This window comes from Nomascus leucogenys, chromosome X (assembly GCF_006542625.1).
Source record: "Nomascus leucogenys isolate Asia chromosome X, Asia_NLE_v1, whole genome shotgun sequence".
In the NCBI taxonomy this organism is placed as follows: Eukaryota; Metazoa; Chordata; class Mammalia; order Primates; family Hylobatidae; genus Nomascus; species Nomascus leucogenys.
In genome coordinates, this window is record NC_044406.1 from 84,177,174 (window position 1) to 84,193,909 (window position 16,736).

At 41.3% G+C, this 16,736-nt stretch overlaps 1 protein-coding gene across 1 annotated transcript in view; it reads left to right on the top strand.

Moving 5' to 3' along the window:
- Positions 1-393: 393 nt before the first annotated feature.
- The window catches only part of DIAPH2 (diaphanous related formin 2), a 938,691-nt gene continuing 922,348 nt past the window's right edge, over positions 394-16,736 (top strand). The window contains exon 1 of the mRNA XM_003274986.3: positions 394-921. Coding sequence (XP_003275034.2) covers positions 790-921 — 132 coding nt within the window. The 5' untranslated portion in view covers positions 394-789. The remainder of the gene's footprint in view (positions 922-16,736) is intronic.

The following is a 16,736-nucleotide window of genomic DNA, read 5'->3' on the forward strand; positions in this document are numbered from 1 at the left end:
CCACTCTTTCCACTCTGACCCACACAGTCTGTCGAGGCAATTAATCAGCACTCCCGGTGGTTTTCCTATAGGATGCCAGTTCCGTTGCCAATCAGGTCTTTCCACAGAGTGTAGCAGGACCACACCCCCTGAGAGGCCTCAGGGAGTGAAGGTGCTGCGGCCCACAGAAGTGAAAGCTGATACTCAGGTTGACCCGCCAGTTAAACTTACAGGCGGATCCTCCCGGGCCTCAGTTTCCCCATCTCTAAAATGGGCTACCCTTCCTTTCTCTTGACTAGTTCCCTCCCTGTTCTCGCTGGGCCACTAGGAAGTGAAATCAGTGCCTAACCGCAGCTGAAAGTCCTCTGTTAGGCTCCAGTCACCGCGCCGGGCATGCTCAGTAGCTGGGGCCGGCTCGGCTGCGGGAGTAGGAAGCAGCTTTGCGCGCCCGGGCGGCCGATGCGGGCACTTTGAAGAATCACGTGTGTTGAGGCCCTCTTAAAGAGATAGGCACCTACTTTTCCCTCCACCCTAAACACCGCCCTGAGGGCGGCGGCGACCGTGGTAATTGCAACTGCTCAGGGGCAGGGCTTGCCCCAGCGCCGAGTAGTGGCAGCGGCGTGGTTGCGTCGGGGGTGCCTGGGAGCCTGGAGTCCCGGGGGCCTGAAATCGGCAGCTTCCCGGGCAGACACTCTCTCCCTGAGGAAGAGGTGCCGCCGAGTCAGCGCGGGGCAGTGTGAGCGCCCCGAGGTGCTTTCTCAGTTGAGGAGAGGTGGGGTTACAGGGCACAGGTGACAGGGCCGGAGAAAGATGGAGCAGCCCGGGGCGGCGGCGTCGGGAGCGGGAGGCGGCAGCGAGGAACCCGGTGGGGGCCGGAGCAACAAGCGGAGCGCGGGGAACCGGGCCGCCAATGAAGAGGAAACGAAAAACAAACCCAAATTGGTGAGTGCTCCCGCAGCCCCCGCCGGCCTTAGGGACAGGGAGAGCCCCGGGATCCTCCTGCCATTGAACACGGGGGCACCCGGGGCCCCCTCCCAAGGATGACCGCGACCTCGCTGTGCAACTCGGGGAGCCGCTAAAGGAGTGGCCACGCCGAGGCGCGGAGACGGCGTGGGGGCGGAAGAGCACCCCCTTCTCTACTTAACCCCTTTCTCACTCTTGTCAGCCCGGGAGGCGGTGCGGAAAGGAGAAAGGCCCAGCCCCAACTTGGGGACACCCCGAGTACTGGGTAGGGCTGTTGTTTGTCTAACTTGTGGGCGCAAACCTTTGCGCGATTCCATTCTCCTCCCACCTCTTGTCAGTTGCTGTTTTGCCTCCTAACGCGTAGGGTCCGGGGCAGGGGAACCTCCCTCCTTTTTATTCCAAGTCCTTGGGAGCCCACCTACAGCTTCGCAAATCAAGAAGAACACTATTTATGTTCCCAGTCTTTCTACTTTACCAGAAATCTCAGGAAGAGGCGCCTACGTGCCTTTTTCCTCCTCCTTGCCTCTCTCCATGTGCTCTCCCAAGAAACGTTTCTTTGGTAGGGTGGGGGCGCGTGGGAGTTTGAGGCTGGGTGAGGTACCACCAACTGACGAGTGTGTGTAATAGGCATAGTCATACAGTACTTCCACTTAGTTGATTAAGAACGCTCAAAAGCAGTAGGCACAAACTGTGCAAATCTCACCGTGCTGATAGTGTGAACCGATGGTAGCAGTCCATTTCCTGCCACTGAATTTGCGGAGGAATGAAATCGATGAGGCCTGGTATTGCATTGGGAAATACTGGAGTTTCCTCAACTCATCAGAAGGGTTCCGCTTTTTGTAAACTTTCTAATTTGGGTGGTGTGAGGGGAAAGGGTTTTCCTGTACAAATTCAGCAGATACTCCTTATAGCTGTATTCTTAGTCCAGATCTGAAGCACAAGCCACGTGTTGAATGTATAGATTTCAGCTTTAACTACCAACTTGATTATAATAGACAAGGAGAGGGTGACATATAAATAAAGCCGTTTCTTATGGCATCTGGCCATTTGGTTTGGATCCAGTACAAAACTGTGGTTTAATCAGTGATTAAAAATTTAAGTAAAAAGTTAACTGATAGTTTCCACAAATGGTTTGGTACATCTAGCAAGAATCTGCCACTTTTAAGAAGTATGCTTTCGAGAAAAAAAAAAAAAAAAAAACAACTTATCTCTGTTAGTAGTAACACCTTGATTACATTCTTCTCTTCCCTTTAGCCATTTGTCTTGTTTCATCTTTTATGTTTTACTTGCTTTGACAAGGTAACTAGATAGTTATGAGATCGTATCATTTTCAGTTCCTAGCTAACTTCACTGTTCTGGTTCCTAGCTAACTTCACTGTTCCGTGTTGAACATAGCTTGATACGGTAGAACAAGTATTTGAATCCAAGAGTTTGTTAATATTAACACGAATTTTCTTTTTTTGCTCAAACGTAACTTTTGAGCCTTACGTGATTTTACAAGCAGATGTGTCAGAGTTAACAAAAACAAATTTAGGAAGACATTGTGGCACATTTTAAGGCAAGCAAGTTGACCAAACAGTAAGATTTAGTAAGCTTTTCAGGAAAGAATTCATCTGGGATTCTTAGAAGTTTGCTAGTAAGATAAAACTTTACTTAGATAAAATTTTTTTTATTTTGAGTATTATGTTAATCTCTGAACTAGTCCTTAATTTGTGTGTGTATATGAGTGTAAAGGAGTTGTGGTATGGGATTATAAAAGAGAGCCATATGGTGATAGAAATTATTTGTGTAGGTGATCTTGGGGGATAGGGGTTCTTAAACTCCTGAAATTGTATGAAAATATTTGAGTGTATATGGGTACGTTTATTTTTCTGGGCCCCATAGCTTTCATCAGTTTATCAAAGGCATCCATTACCTATAGAAGAGTAAGAACTATGGCATTACAAAAGATAGAAAGTAAAGGAAAGGATAGTTGATTCCACTCTAAGTTACTGGGTAGGGGAGAAGGGGAAATGGCATTGACCACACAGGTGATTGATATTAAAACAGATTCTTCTGGTGGTAAAAAGGAAGTTAACTACTCAATGTCTACATAGATTAAAATTTCCGCTACAGAGGAAAATTAATTCAGTCGCTCTAGTATAGTGGATTCATAAGGTATAAGGCTTGTGTAGTTTGGTTGTTTTCATTTAGTTCCTCAGAATTCTGGAAAAACGGAAATGGAGACGAAGTCGCGCTCTGTTGCCATGGCTGGAGTCCAGTGGCGCGATCTTGGCTCACTGCAACCTCTGCCTCCCAGGTTCAAGTGATTCTCCTGCCTCAGCCTCCTGAGTAGCTGGGATTACAGGCGCGTGCCACCACACCTGGCTAATTTTTGTATTTTTAGTAGAGATGGGATTTCACCATGTTGGTCAGCCTGGAAAGCATATTTTCTATAGAGAGGAACTGCTTTCATTTATATCTTCAACTTTTTAAATGAGTATTAGTGAGAAATTTTTCAGAGTGGCATTTCAACAGTATAATGATTTCTATTTAAGATTATTTAAATAAAAATTTAATGGAATTCACTTCAGTTTTTTTCATATAAGCATCCTCATAATGACCCTTTCGTTTTGATTCTTTTAAAATACGGCATTCCTGTCTTGGACTCATCACATTTTGAATAATGCATTAGTAGTAGAGTTTTGGATTTTATGTAACTATTTTGGTTAGGCCCAGATTGCAACATGTCATCAAACAGCATGAATCTTAGATTAATTTGTAATTTGATGTCAACCATGGAATACATTTTGTTAAATTGAGTAGAAGAGAAAGCTCTGTAAGTGTTGTGAAGGAACTACATCTTGAATCCCACTTATTTAAGGCAGTGACTTAACCATTAAGAGAGGCCAATGTTGATGCAGAACACCGCACCCCACACACCACACGGTAGTGTAGAGTGACCTAACAGTATTTGATGTTTTTGCATTTTTGACTTTGTGTTTCTGCATAATTTCTGAAGCCTTTGGTTCTTCAAACAGTAAAGTCAAATTAGTTAATTTTTCTGGTTATTATGTAACTTCCTATTTGGTTATTTGTTTACAACTGGATAAATTATGTTTTTATTTATTTATTTTGAGACGGAGTCTCGCTCTGTTGCCCAGGCTGGAGTGCAGTGGTGTGATCTCGGCCCACTGCAACCTCTGCCTCCTGGGTGCAAGCGATTCTCCTGCCTCAGCCTCCCTAGCAGCTGGGATTACAGGTGTGCATCACCATGCCCTGCTAATCTTTTTTGTATTTTTGTAGAGACGGGGTTTCACCATATTGGCCAGGCTGGTCTCGAATTCCTGACCTCAAGTGATCCGCCCCCCTCCACCTCCCAAAGTGCTAGGATTACAGGCTTGAGCCACTGCACCCAGTCTTGATTTTTAATGATAAGGTATGAGCAACAATGATTTCATTTATGCAATACAGGTTTACTGAGTACCTACCGTGTGCTAGGCATAATTCTAAGGGTTGGTGATACAAAGATACTTGAAGTCTACTGAGACAGACAGGGAAGTTAATTAATGCTTAAAATGCAATGTGAACCAGACGTGGTAGCTTGTGCCTATAATCCCAGCTACACAGGCTGCTAAGGCAGGAGGATTGCTTGAGCTCAGGAGTTTGAAGCTGCAGTGAGCTATGACTATACCACTGTATTACAGCCTTGGTGACAGAGAACCCATCTCTTTAAGGAAAGAAAAAGCAGTGTGATAAGTTGCTATAGCAATATGTATGGTGGGGGGTGGTCATGGAGAGGCATCTACGTAGAATTGCATGCTTGAGTAAGAAAAGGCTTATCGCAGTAGGTGACATTTGCAGCTGAAGGCTGAAGAAAATAGGTGAGGGAAAGGCATTCTAGGTTGAAAAAACAACATATACAAAGGTAAACAGATAAGGGAGCATATCCAATAAAGAAAGTTCATTTAGATGAATATGGCTGAAACAAAGGGTACACATGGTGGACTTGCTAGAAAAGAGACGGGGTCCAGATCATGACAGATCTTGTATGCCATGTTAGAGTTTCAACTTCTTTCTGAAAGTAGGGGTAACCCATTGAAGAGATAAAGGCGGAGAATGACCTGATCAGGTTTGCGTTTCAGGAAAAAAAAGTACTTTGGAGAATTTGTTGGAAAAGCATGCTAGAATGGAGGCAGGAAGACCATTTAGAAGGATCAGAGTAGCATAAAAGAGTTTTTGATATTTAGAGACCTGGATTCCAGTTGCAGCTTATCCATTCATTCATTTACTAGCTCATCCATTTACTAGGCGTTTTTCTCTGCACCTCAGTTTCCTTCTGCCACCTCCCTTGCCTCTCCTTAGTACCACCCACCCTGAACATCCCCACCAAATCTGAAATGTCCACCCCTTTCTCTTTTATAACTTTCACCCTCTTTCACAGCCCAGCTCATGTCTCAATATTCTCTCACTCTTCCATTAAATCTTCACCGATTACTTCAGTTTAGTGAGGGCTTTCCTTCTTCTGGACTCATAACTGTCATGAGTCTGAATGTTACATGCTGATCTTGTCTCTGCAAATATTTTAAACTGCCTCTGGGAATGGGTCCCATTTTATGTCTATTCTTGAAAACCTGGCAGGCCGGTGCTTGGTGCAAAACTATTCAGTAAATAATTATTAGCTGGGGATTGTTTTCCCTTGTATACCAGATATTTTGAGAGTGTAAATTGGTGAAAAGAGGCTTTTTAAAAAAATGTTTCTTTGTATATGCTTTTTTTTTTTTTTTTAAGTATGTGTACTCCATCAAATGAACCTATCCATACATTCCTCTTTGTCTTTTCTCCAATTTTGAAACTCAGTAAACTTCTTCAGGGCTGTGAGAACTCTTCTACCCCCAGCTTGTTTGAATTCTTGTGATGTCAGAGCCTAAACTTCCAAGCACAGAAACAGTACCAACAATGCTGAGCCAAGTAACATTTTACTCTTATTAGCAGGAGACTTCATATTATTGGCAAAAGAATATGGAACGGAGAGCCAAAAGACCTGGGTTCCAGTGTCCCATCTATCTTTTATTTGCTTGTGATTTCTGATGAGCCATTTAGCACCAGAAGTTTGAGCTCTTTGGCTAATGTCTGCCAGTTGGAGATAATGCTGCCTGCCTGATTTGCTTCACAAGGTGTTTTAGATAAAATACAGTAATGAATGAGAAAGCATTAGGAAATTATATATTGTTATACAAATATAGAGCATTTTTATTAACCCCTTATATTACTTGAATCAAATATGATTATGGTTGGATGGTTTAATATCTTTCTTGCATTTTGACAGTGCTAATGTTATTACTGTATAAAGTACCATAATATGGTTATATGTTGAAAGATTCCTTATTCTCTCCCCAATACCATTTGTCCCTTTGGAGGAATATACATTCTATCCTTTTACTAAGATTTAATTCTGTTGAATGAATATAAGATGTGAGTCTAATTTTTTTCCATGATAATTTTTTGGAGAACTAGTCTACCCTTTTCTTTCATTGCATCAATTTGAGGCATTAAAATTTTTTTAAACAAAACTTCCATTTGATATCTGTGACATTATGCCTTGTCAGGCAGCTTACTGCCTTTGTACAAATAAAGAAACTGAGTCACTGAAATGTTAAGAGGACTGCTTTAGAGATAAGTTTAAAAGCTACCTCCTCTATTGTAGAAATTATCCGTAGCACTGAGTCATCGTGCTTCAGGGACTCTGAAGGTGAAAAAGTTACTCAATTTTTCTTCTTTTGTTCCTTTTTGGAACAGTTCTAATTGTAATCCACCTAGATATTATTAAGCTCTGGCAGTAGCAACATGTTACTGAAGTGAAATCATATTCTTTTTCAACCTGCTCTCAAAGAACACTGTAAATAACAGCATACATAATATATACTTATTTATATAAATCAGCACATCTGGTTAAATGTTACTGGGTACCACTAGCACCACAGGGGTTATTATTATTGAAGACCCAACTCCAGTCTACCATGCAGAAGAGACCAGTTCCTTCTGCTGGATTTGGGGTGTTTGATACATTTTTTTCCCCTCAAGACAGGAAAAACTATGATGATATCCACGTAACTTAAAATATAGTTATAAGCTTGATATCCAAGTGGGCATGTTGTGGAAGATACCCTTTGTGGCATACAGCTCAAAACTGGTGCATTTAAAGAAAGATTAAGATATATTTTCACATAGCTATTTACTGTGAATGCCAGTAATGGAAAGAAATTAACTCATACTGATTTAAAACTTATTTTCCTGATCAGGCTGAGTCTGTTTCCAAATAATATACTCTGGCTGTAGCTTAAACAGACAACTGAATTCTGGTATTTAACTGGCTTTGTGTGAGGTTACCTGGCAGGGAAAGGTATTGGTCCCTTTCTCGTGAAAGAATGTAGAAAACAAAATTCTTACTTATCACCATTTACACAGTCTTTGGTTTATTGAAGATTTTACTGTATTGCTTTAAGGAGAGTAAGCTACATTGCTACAAATACATACCAGCATATTGGCCACCAGCTGTATACAGTGTGGCCTGTGAATGAGTGAGAAGCTTCTAGGTGGCTATTAAGGCAGGCCTAGGTAGGAATCCAACACTTCATTAGGAAGGAATTATTCTGAAATGGCTGTTGACTCAATCACCTGGCAGTTCTGGCACTCACCCAAGGGAGAAGAGATTTTGGGTATAATCCTTTTTAAAAAATCCATTTAACAACAAATAATCTATTTGTTGTTCTGTGATATGATAGACATCCAGGCTTTAAAAACAAAGATCTGCTCAAAATTAAGAGGAATTTTAACCTACCCTTAATTTGTTGGTCTGTTATTAAGCTAAAAGTAAAAGAAATGAACTTTTAAACTTCATAATATGAGCCAGTTAATGAGACTTTTTTTTACAAAACTTAAACAAATTTTCAAATGTGCTAAAAAGTAGAATAGTACAATGAACCACCACCATCTATCCATTGCCCAGATATAAGTTATCTACATTTTGCAACATTTGCTTGATCCATCCTTTATTTTTCCCTTGCTAAAGTATTTTAGTGCAAATCTCAGATATCTTGTCATTTTACTCCTACATACTGTCACGTCTTTAAAAATTAAAATTAACATATTCCTTGGTATCATCCAGCATTCATTCCATAATCAAATATTACCAATTGCCTAAAAAAATTAGGTTTTTGATCTAATGTGTACCTAATTAATGTACATGTCACTGAACTCCTTAAACAAATACAGCTTTAAATTACTGGTAAAATCTTATTCAGAGTTACTCCACATAAAGTGCTATCATAAAGCCTCAGCCCAAATTAAGTTCACTTCTGTCTTTAATTCTGTAGAAGTATCTGGAAAGGTTGACTATACAAGGGTGGGTAGGCTCCTTGGAACCGCTATTATGTACCATCAAAAATAGAACAAATTAGTTTTGGCTTTACTCACTGGTTGGGCAATCACTAATTCTTCATTTTGCAATTTGTGAAGTGGGGTGGGGCTTATGTGTAAGAATTTTCCTTTCAGGGAAATGCTGTAGATAGGCAAAGGAAAATTATTCTTCATTTCTCTAGATAAAGGGTTCATATGACTCTTTGACATTCATACCCCACCACAACAACTAAGTTTATGTTACTGGCTCTAGTTTTATTTCAAAACAAATGCCGGTTTGGTCTATCTTTGTTTTTCAGCCCCTTTGATATAGTCTAGGTTGCTGAATCTGGATAATTGGGTGAGTAAACCTTCACAAAGAAGTTATCCTTATTGAGATGTTTGTGGGCTTACAATTGAAAACCAGACTACACTAATGAGGTGATGGAGCTGGGGATGGGTGGAGTGGGTAAATATGAGAAATCAACTTGGGCAAATGGCCTAGACTCCACACAGATTTACTAAAGAAATTGTGTAACTACTACTTTCCAGACAGCAGTTTAGTGCTGTTATTGTGCTGAGAGGCAATAGGCAAATAATTTCACTAACTGTAGACTCAAGTAGATTTAGGCTAGTAATCTGTCTCCACTCTGCAACTTCTAGACTGACCATTTACTAACCCAGTCAGTTGGGTAGTTTTCCTCAAAACAGCTAGATGAGTGATAATTGTTGGAGCCAGACAACTGGCATTTTCTTCTTTTGTTTGGCCCAGGGGAGGGAAAACTATGGAGGTGGTGTTTTATGTGCTCTGAAATCAATCACTGATAAAGTCTTAAATGCTTAGTAGTCTATTGTGCTGGCTGAAACTGTTTACAAAGATTCTATATGTAGATAGCAAGACCTTGTATAGGCTGTACACTTGCATTGTGAGCTTTAATAATGTATACGTATAACAGAGACCAGGTCAGTATGTATGGGTGGGCCCTGACCAAGGGTGTAAGACCACAGAGGTCACACCACTTACCAAATCATGTGCCAGTTACAAGACTATGTCTTCCTGGGGCCAGGTTTTCTGATTCACACAGAGGCGCCATCTGGGCTAGCTACTACATTTAAAGCCAGATGGATTTTAGTCTCATACCTGATAAGAAATTCAGCAAGGAGTCCGGGCATGGTGGCTCATGCCTGTAGTCCCAGGACTTTGGGAGGCCGAGGCGGGTGGATCACTTGAGGTCAGAAGTTTGAGACCAGCCTGGCCAACATGGCAAAACCCCATCTCTACTAAAAATACAAAACTTAGCTGTGCATGGTGGGAGATGCCTGTAATCCCAGCTACTCGGGAGGCTGAGGCAGAAGAATCGCTTGAACCTAGAAGGCAGAGGTTGCAGTGAGCCAAGTTTGCACCATTGCACTCTAGCATGGGCAACAAGAGTAAAACTTCATTTCGAGTAGGGATTTCTTATTTTGTCATTGGTTCTGAGAAAATAATGTAAAATGTATATCTATGTAATATCCTACACCTGATTACTTTTGCTTTTGAATTACTGAAATCTTCAAATGTAGATGGCTGTGCCCTTGAGGGCCTAGGTTATAGTTCAATATGTTCCTTATCTTCCCCAACTGAAGGCTCCTCCCTTTCTGCACTCCTTTCAGCAATTTTCTTGACATAATTGTTTCACAGAGTTTCATATGGTTACGCATTATCTAGGCTGCATTTTTTTTTTTTTAGATGGAGTCTCACTGTCACCCAGGCTGGAGTGCGGTGGCCCGATCTCTGCTCACTGCAACCTCCGCCTCCCGGGTTCAAGCGATTCTCCTGCCTCAGCTTCCTGAGTACCTGGGAATACAGGCATGCACCACCACGCCCAGCTAATTTTTGTGTTTTTAGTAGAGGTGGAGTTTCACAATGTTTCCCAGGCTAGTCTCAAACTCCTGACCTCAAGTGATCCGTCCTCCTGGGCCTCCCAAAGTGCCGGGATTACAGGCATGAGCTACCGCGCCTGGCTGCATTGTTTTTTGAAATTTGTACCATGCTTATTTCCACTTTCATTGCTCACGATACAGGGCAGAACATATAGAAAGTTAAGATGGGTTAAAACAAATTTGGCAGAGGCATTTCCTCTAATAATATGCTCTGCAATCTAGTACCTCACATTACAAAATCAACGTTTTTCAGAAGAGTCAGTGTGTACGTAAAATATTTGTGAGTGAAAATAAACTTCTTAGGGTGCCCTCAGCTTGTTTTTCATTGACATTGCATTAGTTTACATTCTCTACCTCCCCACCCCCACTTTGGTTGACTAGCTAATGGTCTTTGGTCTTTTTTTTTTGAGACAAAGTCTCGCTCTGTCGCCCAGGCTGAATCGCAGTGGCATGATTTCGGCTCACTGCAACCTCCGCTTCTTGGGTTCAAAAGATTCTCCTGCCTCAGCCTGCTGAGTGGCTGGGATCACAGGTGTACGTCACCCCACCCGGCTAATTTTTTTTGTATTTTTAGTAGAGACGGGATTTTGCCATTTTGGCCAGGCTGGTCCCGAACTGGCCTCAAGTAATATGCCTGCCTCGGCCTCCCAAAGTGCTGGAGTGACAGGTATGAGCCACAACGCCTGGCGCTAATGGTCTTTAAACAAGCTATTACAGGGAAGAATAAGTTTATGATTCAAAAATGGCCTGGATTTTATCCGTGCTGGCAGTTTAGATTTTCACGTGTTTGTTTTACGAAAGTAGGGCTTCCCTGTATTCTCTTATCTCAAATTCTTAGGCTTCTTCATTACAGCCTATACTTGCTTCATCAAACTGCATTCAGATGGTCTTGTAAGTTCCCATGACAGCAAAATCCTACATTTTAATATAAGCTGAGTCGGTCTGGGACAAAATACTAGATTTTAAATGGCCATTATCTCTGTATAAAATGGAACCGAGGTATTAGTTACACTTTAGGAACTGTGTAGGGCTCTGGGCCCAATTTTTCACATTCTTCCTATGGGTTCTGTTATAGCTAATTGTAGATCAAGATATGTTACAAATCCCTACTTTCAACCTCCTCTCTCCTCCTTAAATAATGTTACTACTTGCATGTTTATAACTCTGAAGGGCATCTTATTTCTTGTTGTTTTTACTGATTTCTGTGACTATTATCAATGGTGTATCCTATTGTCTGACCACGGAGATAACAGGCAGAAGGATGGCCATTGGATGTTAAATCAATTACTGAATGTGACAGAGATTTATTTTAAAGCCTTTCCTATCCTCACTCATCACCATGTAGTTATGAACTAGTCGAAACTTCATTTTGATCTTAGCACCACCACTTCATGTTTTTCAAGATGCCTACATTGTATTTTATGGAATCTCAACATATTTAATATGCTATACAGAGTTGAAATAAGCTAAATAGGATATTTGATCCTATTAAGTGTTTTTTAGGAGTTTGTTTCTGGTTATTTAAAAAGGTTGGGCTGGGTGCAGTGGCTGATGCCTATAATCCTAGCACTTTGGGATGCCAAGGCAGGAGGATTGCTTGAGCCCAGGAGGTTGAGGCTGCAGTGAGCTGTGATCGTACCACTGCATTCCAGCCTGGGTGACAGAGTGAGACCCTGACTCTAAAAGAAAATAAAAATTTTAAAAAAAGGTCATATAGAGATAAGCCGACTACTTTTTAAAAATGTGACTCTGGACAAGTCATTTATTTTTCTTCTCTCTGGGTGTCAGTGTATTCTGTAAAATAAGGGAATTGAAATAGATGATCTACAAAGTTCCATTTAGCTCTGGCATACTGGGAGTCAAAGTTTATTGAAAGCTGTAATACCTCTACCTTAACATAAATACAAGACCTCTGGATTCCAGTTAGACAAAAAGTTGGAATTAGGCTGAATGCTAAAGAGTGAATATCCCAGTTAACTTTATTGTCCAGTTTCTGGAGTCTAGGTTAGCCTAGTCTAGTGAAGGCCACATCAACATTTCTTTTTAACTATGAATTGTACGGAAGGTAATGGTCTGAGCCCTAGGGAGTGCTGGCTTCCTCTGCGTCATCCTGATTCTTGGGAGGTTGCTTTGGTTCAGTGACCAAGTACGGTATGCAAGCCTTCCCAGAGGTGATTCTCAATAGTACACAATATCATAGGTACCAGTTTTTGTTCTAAGTGCTTTGCATGTATTTGTTAAGAACTGTGCGAGGTCTGGGATTTTCCCCTACTTACCTAACTGTTACTGTTTCATGGATGATTGCAGAAGACCCAAAGGACAAAAGACAGTTTATTACTCATTGCAAAAGCAGTAGCCAGAATGTCAGCATGACATGCTGGTTCACTATGACCATAAGTCCCATCGTGGGTAGACCAGCATGATGGCCACAAACGGAGTCAGTGGCATTGCAGGAGAGGAACACTGAGCTTGGGGGTTTGCTACTTTTATAGCATTAAGAAGTCAGCTTGATCTTTGGGGTGGGGAGATATCACCTCATCCTCAAGGTTGTTTGCTACAAACACAGCCATGGGAAATGGCCCCAGTAAAATGCTGTCAATGCCTTTTAGTCTTGGCATAGCCAGCAAGAATGGGCAGGGGATGCTCAGGGATTCATGGCAGATTGCCTCCTTGATCAGTTTTAACTCATTTCATCCTCACAGCCATCATTTTATAGGTGAAAAAAATGTCTCCAAGCAGATGAGTAACTGGCCCGAGGATATGCAAAGGTGAATTTAGAATTGAAGACCAATGTGGGGCCGGGTGTGGTGGCTCACACCTGTAATCCCAGCTTTGGGAGGCTGAGGCGGGTGGATCACCAGAGGTCAGGAGTTCAAGACCAGCCTGGCCAACATGGTGGAACCCTGTCTTTACTGAAAATACAAAAATTAGCCAGGCATGGTGGCATGCACCTGTAATCCCAGCTACTTGGGAGGCCGAGGCAGGAGAATTGCTTGATCACAGGAGGCAGAGGTTGCAGTGAGCTGAGATCCGCCACTGCACTTCAGCCTGGGCAACAGAGCGAGACTCTGTCTCAAAAAAATAAAATAAAATAAAATATTTTAAAAAATAAGATAGAATTCAAAACCAATGTGACTATAAAATGTATGTTTTACGCCATGATTTTCTATACTGCCTGAGAACCTCAAGGTAGCTCTAAATTGAACTGAAGACCTAGTGGTTCTCTAGACTGGTGATGGTGGGACCTAGCCTAGATTTGCACTCTGCTTATGTATAATTTAGAAGACAGAGTTCAGGGGCCATTCATTTTAGTGCCATTGTCAAAAAAAAAAAAAAAATTCTTTGAATCACTGCCACGAAGTAATGGGTCAGAAATGTGACCACTAAGAAAAAGCCATGAGGACAAAAGTGATATGGCTGTGGATTTTAAGGCTACTTGAACACAGTTCTTAAAAATACCAGCCTGTGATAGCCCACCACTGGGGAAAAAAAAAATACCTGTCTAGCAGTCTGGCTTTTATTAACTAATTGCATGGCCAGCAGAAGGCCTGTGTACCTTACTACTGTTGCATATTGCATATGATTTTCTTGTTGTTTGTATGTCAGCCTTGTAGAGACTAGCTTCTGAAGAGGTTACATTGCAAGTCATACTGCCTACTTCATCTTTTAGCTTCTCTCTCTCCTCTATTGCCCACTTCCTTTCTGTTTGTGATCTTTTGCATGAAGTAAAAGTGCTTTGGAAAAATTAATGCTATCTCCTGTTACACAAGTACACGATATGCATTGTTTCTTGTTTAGGGGAGTGCCAAGAACCACCTACCCTCTCCTGCTGCTTCCTGCGTTTGCTTTGCCTAAAGATTGGCTGCTATAAAAGTGTGGTATATTCAGCCAAGTGCTATCTTTTTAATTAGTTTGCAGAAAGTATTGTGACAAACTATTTTTGTGTTGACGTGTGACGAGTAATAGAGCCCTAAACTACGGGCATTAAGTGCCAAACAATATGGAAGTGGATAATGCAGTTTGAGTTCTAGTCCCCTTAGTTTGATCCATCATCCTTCCCCAAAGAAAAAGCCCTAATTTTTAAAAATGTGACGAGTAAAATAGATTACGAATATACCAGTATGTGTCTGGAGCCTGAAATTGGCCTATTTCTTATAATTACTAATCTTAAACTTTTTTTTTCTTTTTTTTAAGAGATGAGGTCTTGCTCTGTTGCCCAGACTGGAATGCAGTGGCATGATCATAGCTCACTGCAAACTCAAACTCCTGGGTTCAGGTTATCCTCCTCCCTTAGCATCCCAAGTAGCTGGTACTACAGGCATGTGCCACCATGCCCCACTACATTTTTTTTTTTTTTTTTTTTTGGTAGAGACAGCATTTTGCTGTGTTGCCCAGGCTGGTCTGGAACTCCTGGCCTCAAGTGATCCTCCTGCCTCAACTCAGCCTCTCACTTGGATTATAGGAATGAGCCACTGCACCTGGCTTGATTACCAATGTTAATGAGCTAATATTTCCATATTGGTTCTGTTCATACAACTGTGTACAATACAGCATGAAACTAGAAAGTGAAGGATGTCTTAAGCTCTCGTAATGATAGAGACATAACTGGGAAAGCTGATAATTAAGCAGACTAAGAATCTTAGTAAATTTCTGTTTTTCAAATACTTCTTATCAATTTTTACAAATTCATATTTTCTCTAAATATAGTCCTGGTTGTTGATGTTCTTTTGTTTTTCACTCCATCTAACCCAAAGGGCTTTGTGTTACGGATACATATGTAAGGAAGGATATAGCATTCCCGTGTCCCAAAAAGTGTGTTGTTCTTTTTCTTTAGACCAGTGATTTTCAGTGGGGGCTAATTTTACCTCCCAGGGAACATTTGGTAATGTCTGGAGACATTTTTGGTTCTCACAACTGGGGGAGGGTGCTACACTGGCATCTAGTGAATAGAGGCCTGGGTTGCTGTTCTCTGTCCTACAATCATAGAACATTCTCTCCAGCACAAAGAATTATTCAGTCTTAAAATGTCAAGGTTAAGAAACTCTGCTTTAGACCCTATAACATTTTGTATATTTAGTGTGAAAAACTTTTTGTATATTTAGTGTGAAAAATTTCTGTGGCTCCTCAGCTGTTCTTTACTTTCCATTCTCTCCTTTCCTCTCTATTCAGACAGGGTCAGCTAATCCCTGTCTTCATGGAAGCATGGTTTGTTTCATTGACTCCCGCCAACTTTATTTGCATTTTCTTCTTTTCTGCTACTGGAAATCTGGTGGACTGCACTGTTGTTAACTTTTTAGTTGTCAACTATACCTTTTATCACTTACCTCATTTCTGACATCTAAGGAAAATCATTCATTTTCATCCTAGTGAGTTTAAAAGGCTATTTTTCCATCTGTGGATTCTTTGATATTTCAACAACTTTTGATGCTGGTGACTTTTAACTCATCATCTATATGAATTTTATTTATTTATATATCATTTTGAGACAGGGTCTCCCTCTACTACCCAGGCTAGAGTGCAGTGGCGCAATCACGGCTCACTGCAGCCTTGACCTCCCTGGCTCAAGCGATCCTCCCACCTCAGCCTCCTGAGTAGCTGGGACTACAGGCACATGCCATCATGCTCAGCTAATTTTTGTATTTTTCATAGAGATGGGGTTTTGTCATGTTGCCCAGGCTGGTCTTGAACCCCTGGGTTCAAGCGATCCACCCGTCTCAGCCTCCCAAAGTGATTACAGGCCTGAGCCATGCACCTGGCCTGAATTTTAGATTCTATGGTACAATCTTCTCTGACAACTTCTGCCTCTTGATTTGCTGACTGCTAAAGTGCCAGCTTTGTTTGCCTTCCATCTCAAAACTTCTCACTGTTATCTGTTCTTCTCCACATACAATTGCAGGCAATCATATGTCTCTTCAAATACCACCTGGATGCAGATGCAGATGCAGATGATGCCAAACTTTTCTATCTACTTTGACATCTAAGTTTGATACTTTGTCATCGTTTGCTGAGAGGCATCTCCTGACTGTGTTGCAGTTCTGCTAAAAACTGCATAACACCTCAAATACTTTATAGTGGTGTTTTTAATATTTTTCCTTTTTACGGGAAAAATAAAAATTAACTTGATGCTCTCACCACACATACATACACATACACAGACAAACATGGACACACACACACTATTTATCAGGTTTACCTTTTCGAGCTAAGGTTTACTTGCTTCACTTATCACCAGACTGTATTATTCTATTGTTAGTCACTGACTGACCTTTATGATTTCTGGTCCAGTTGAATGAAGGTTAACTTCCCTATTTGACCAGTGAAAGTCAGTGACTCCTTCTCATTCAACTCATCAGGTCCCACTGTATTTTTACATTTAGGGCTACTATTAGGCACCTATTTGTACCTTCTTCCTTTTTTAATTTGCTCCCCTTTTAAAAGTTGAAGCCGTTAGGTGTATTGTCTCATATGCCTGAAATAACCTCTTCTTTTTTCTG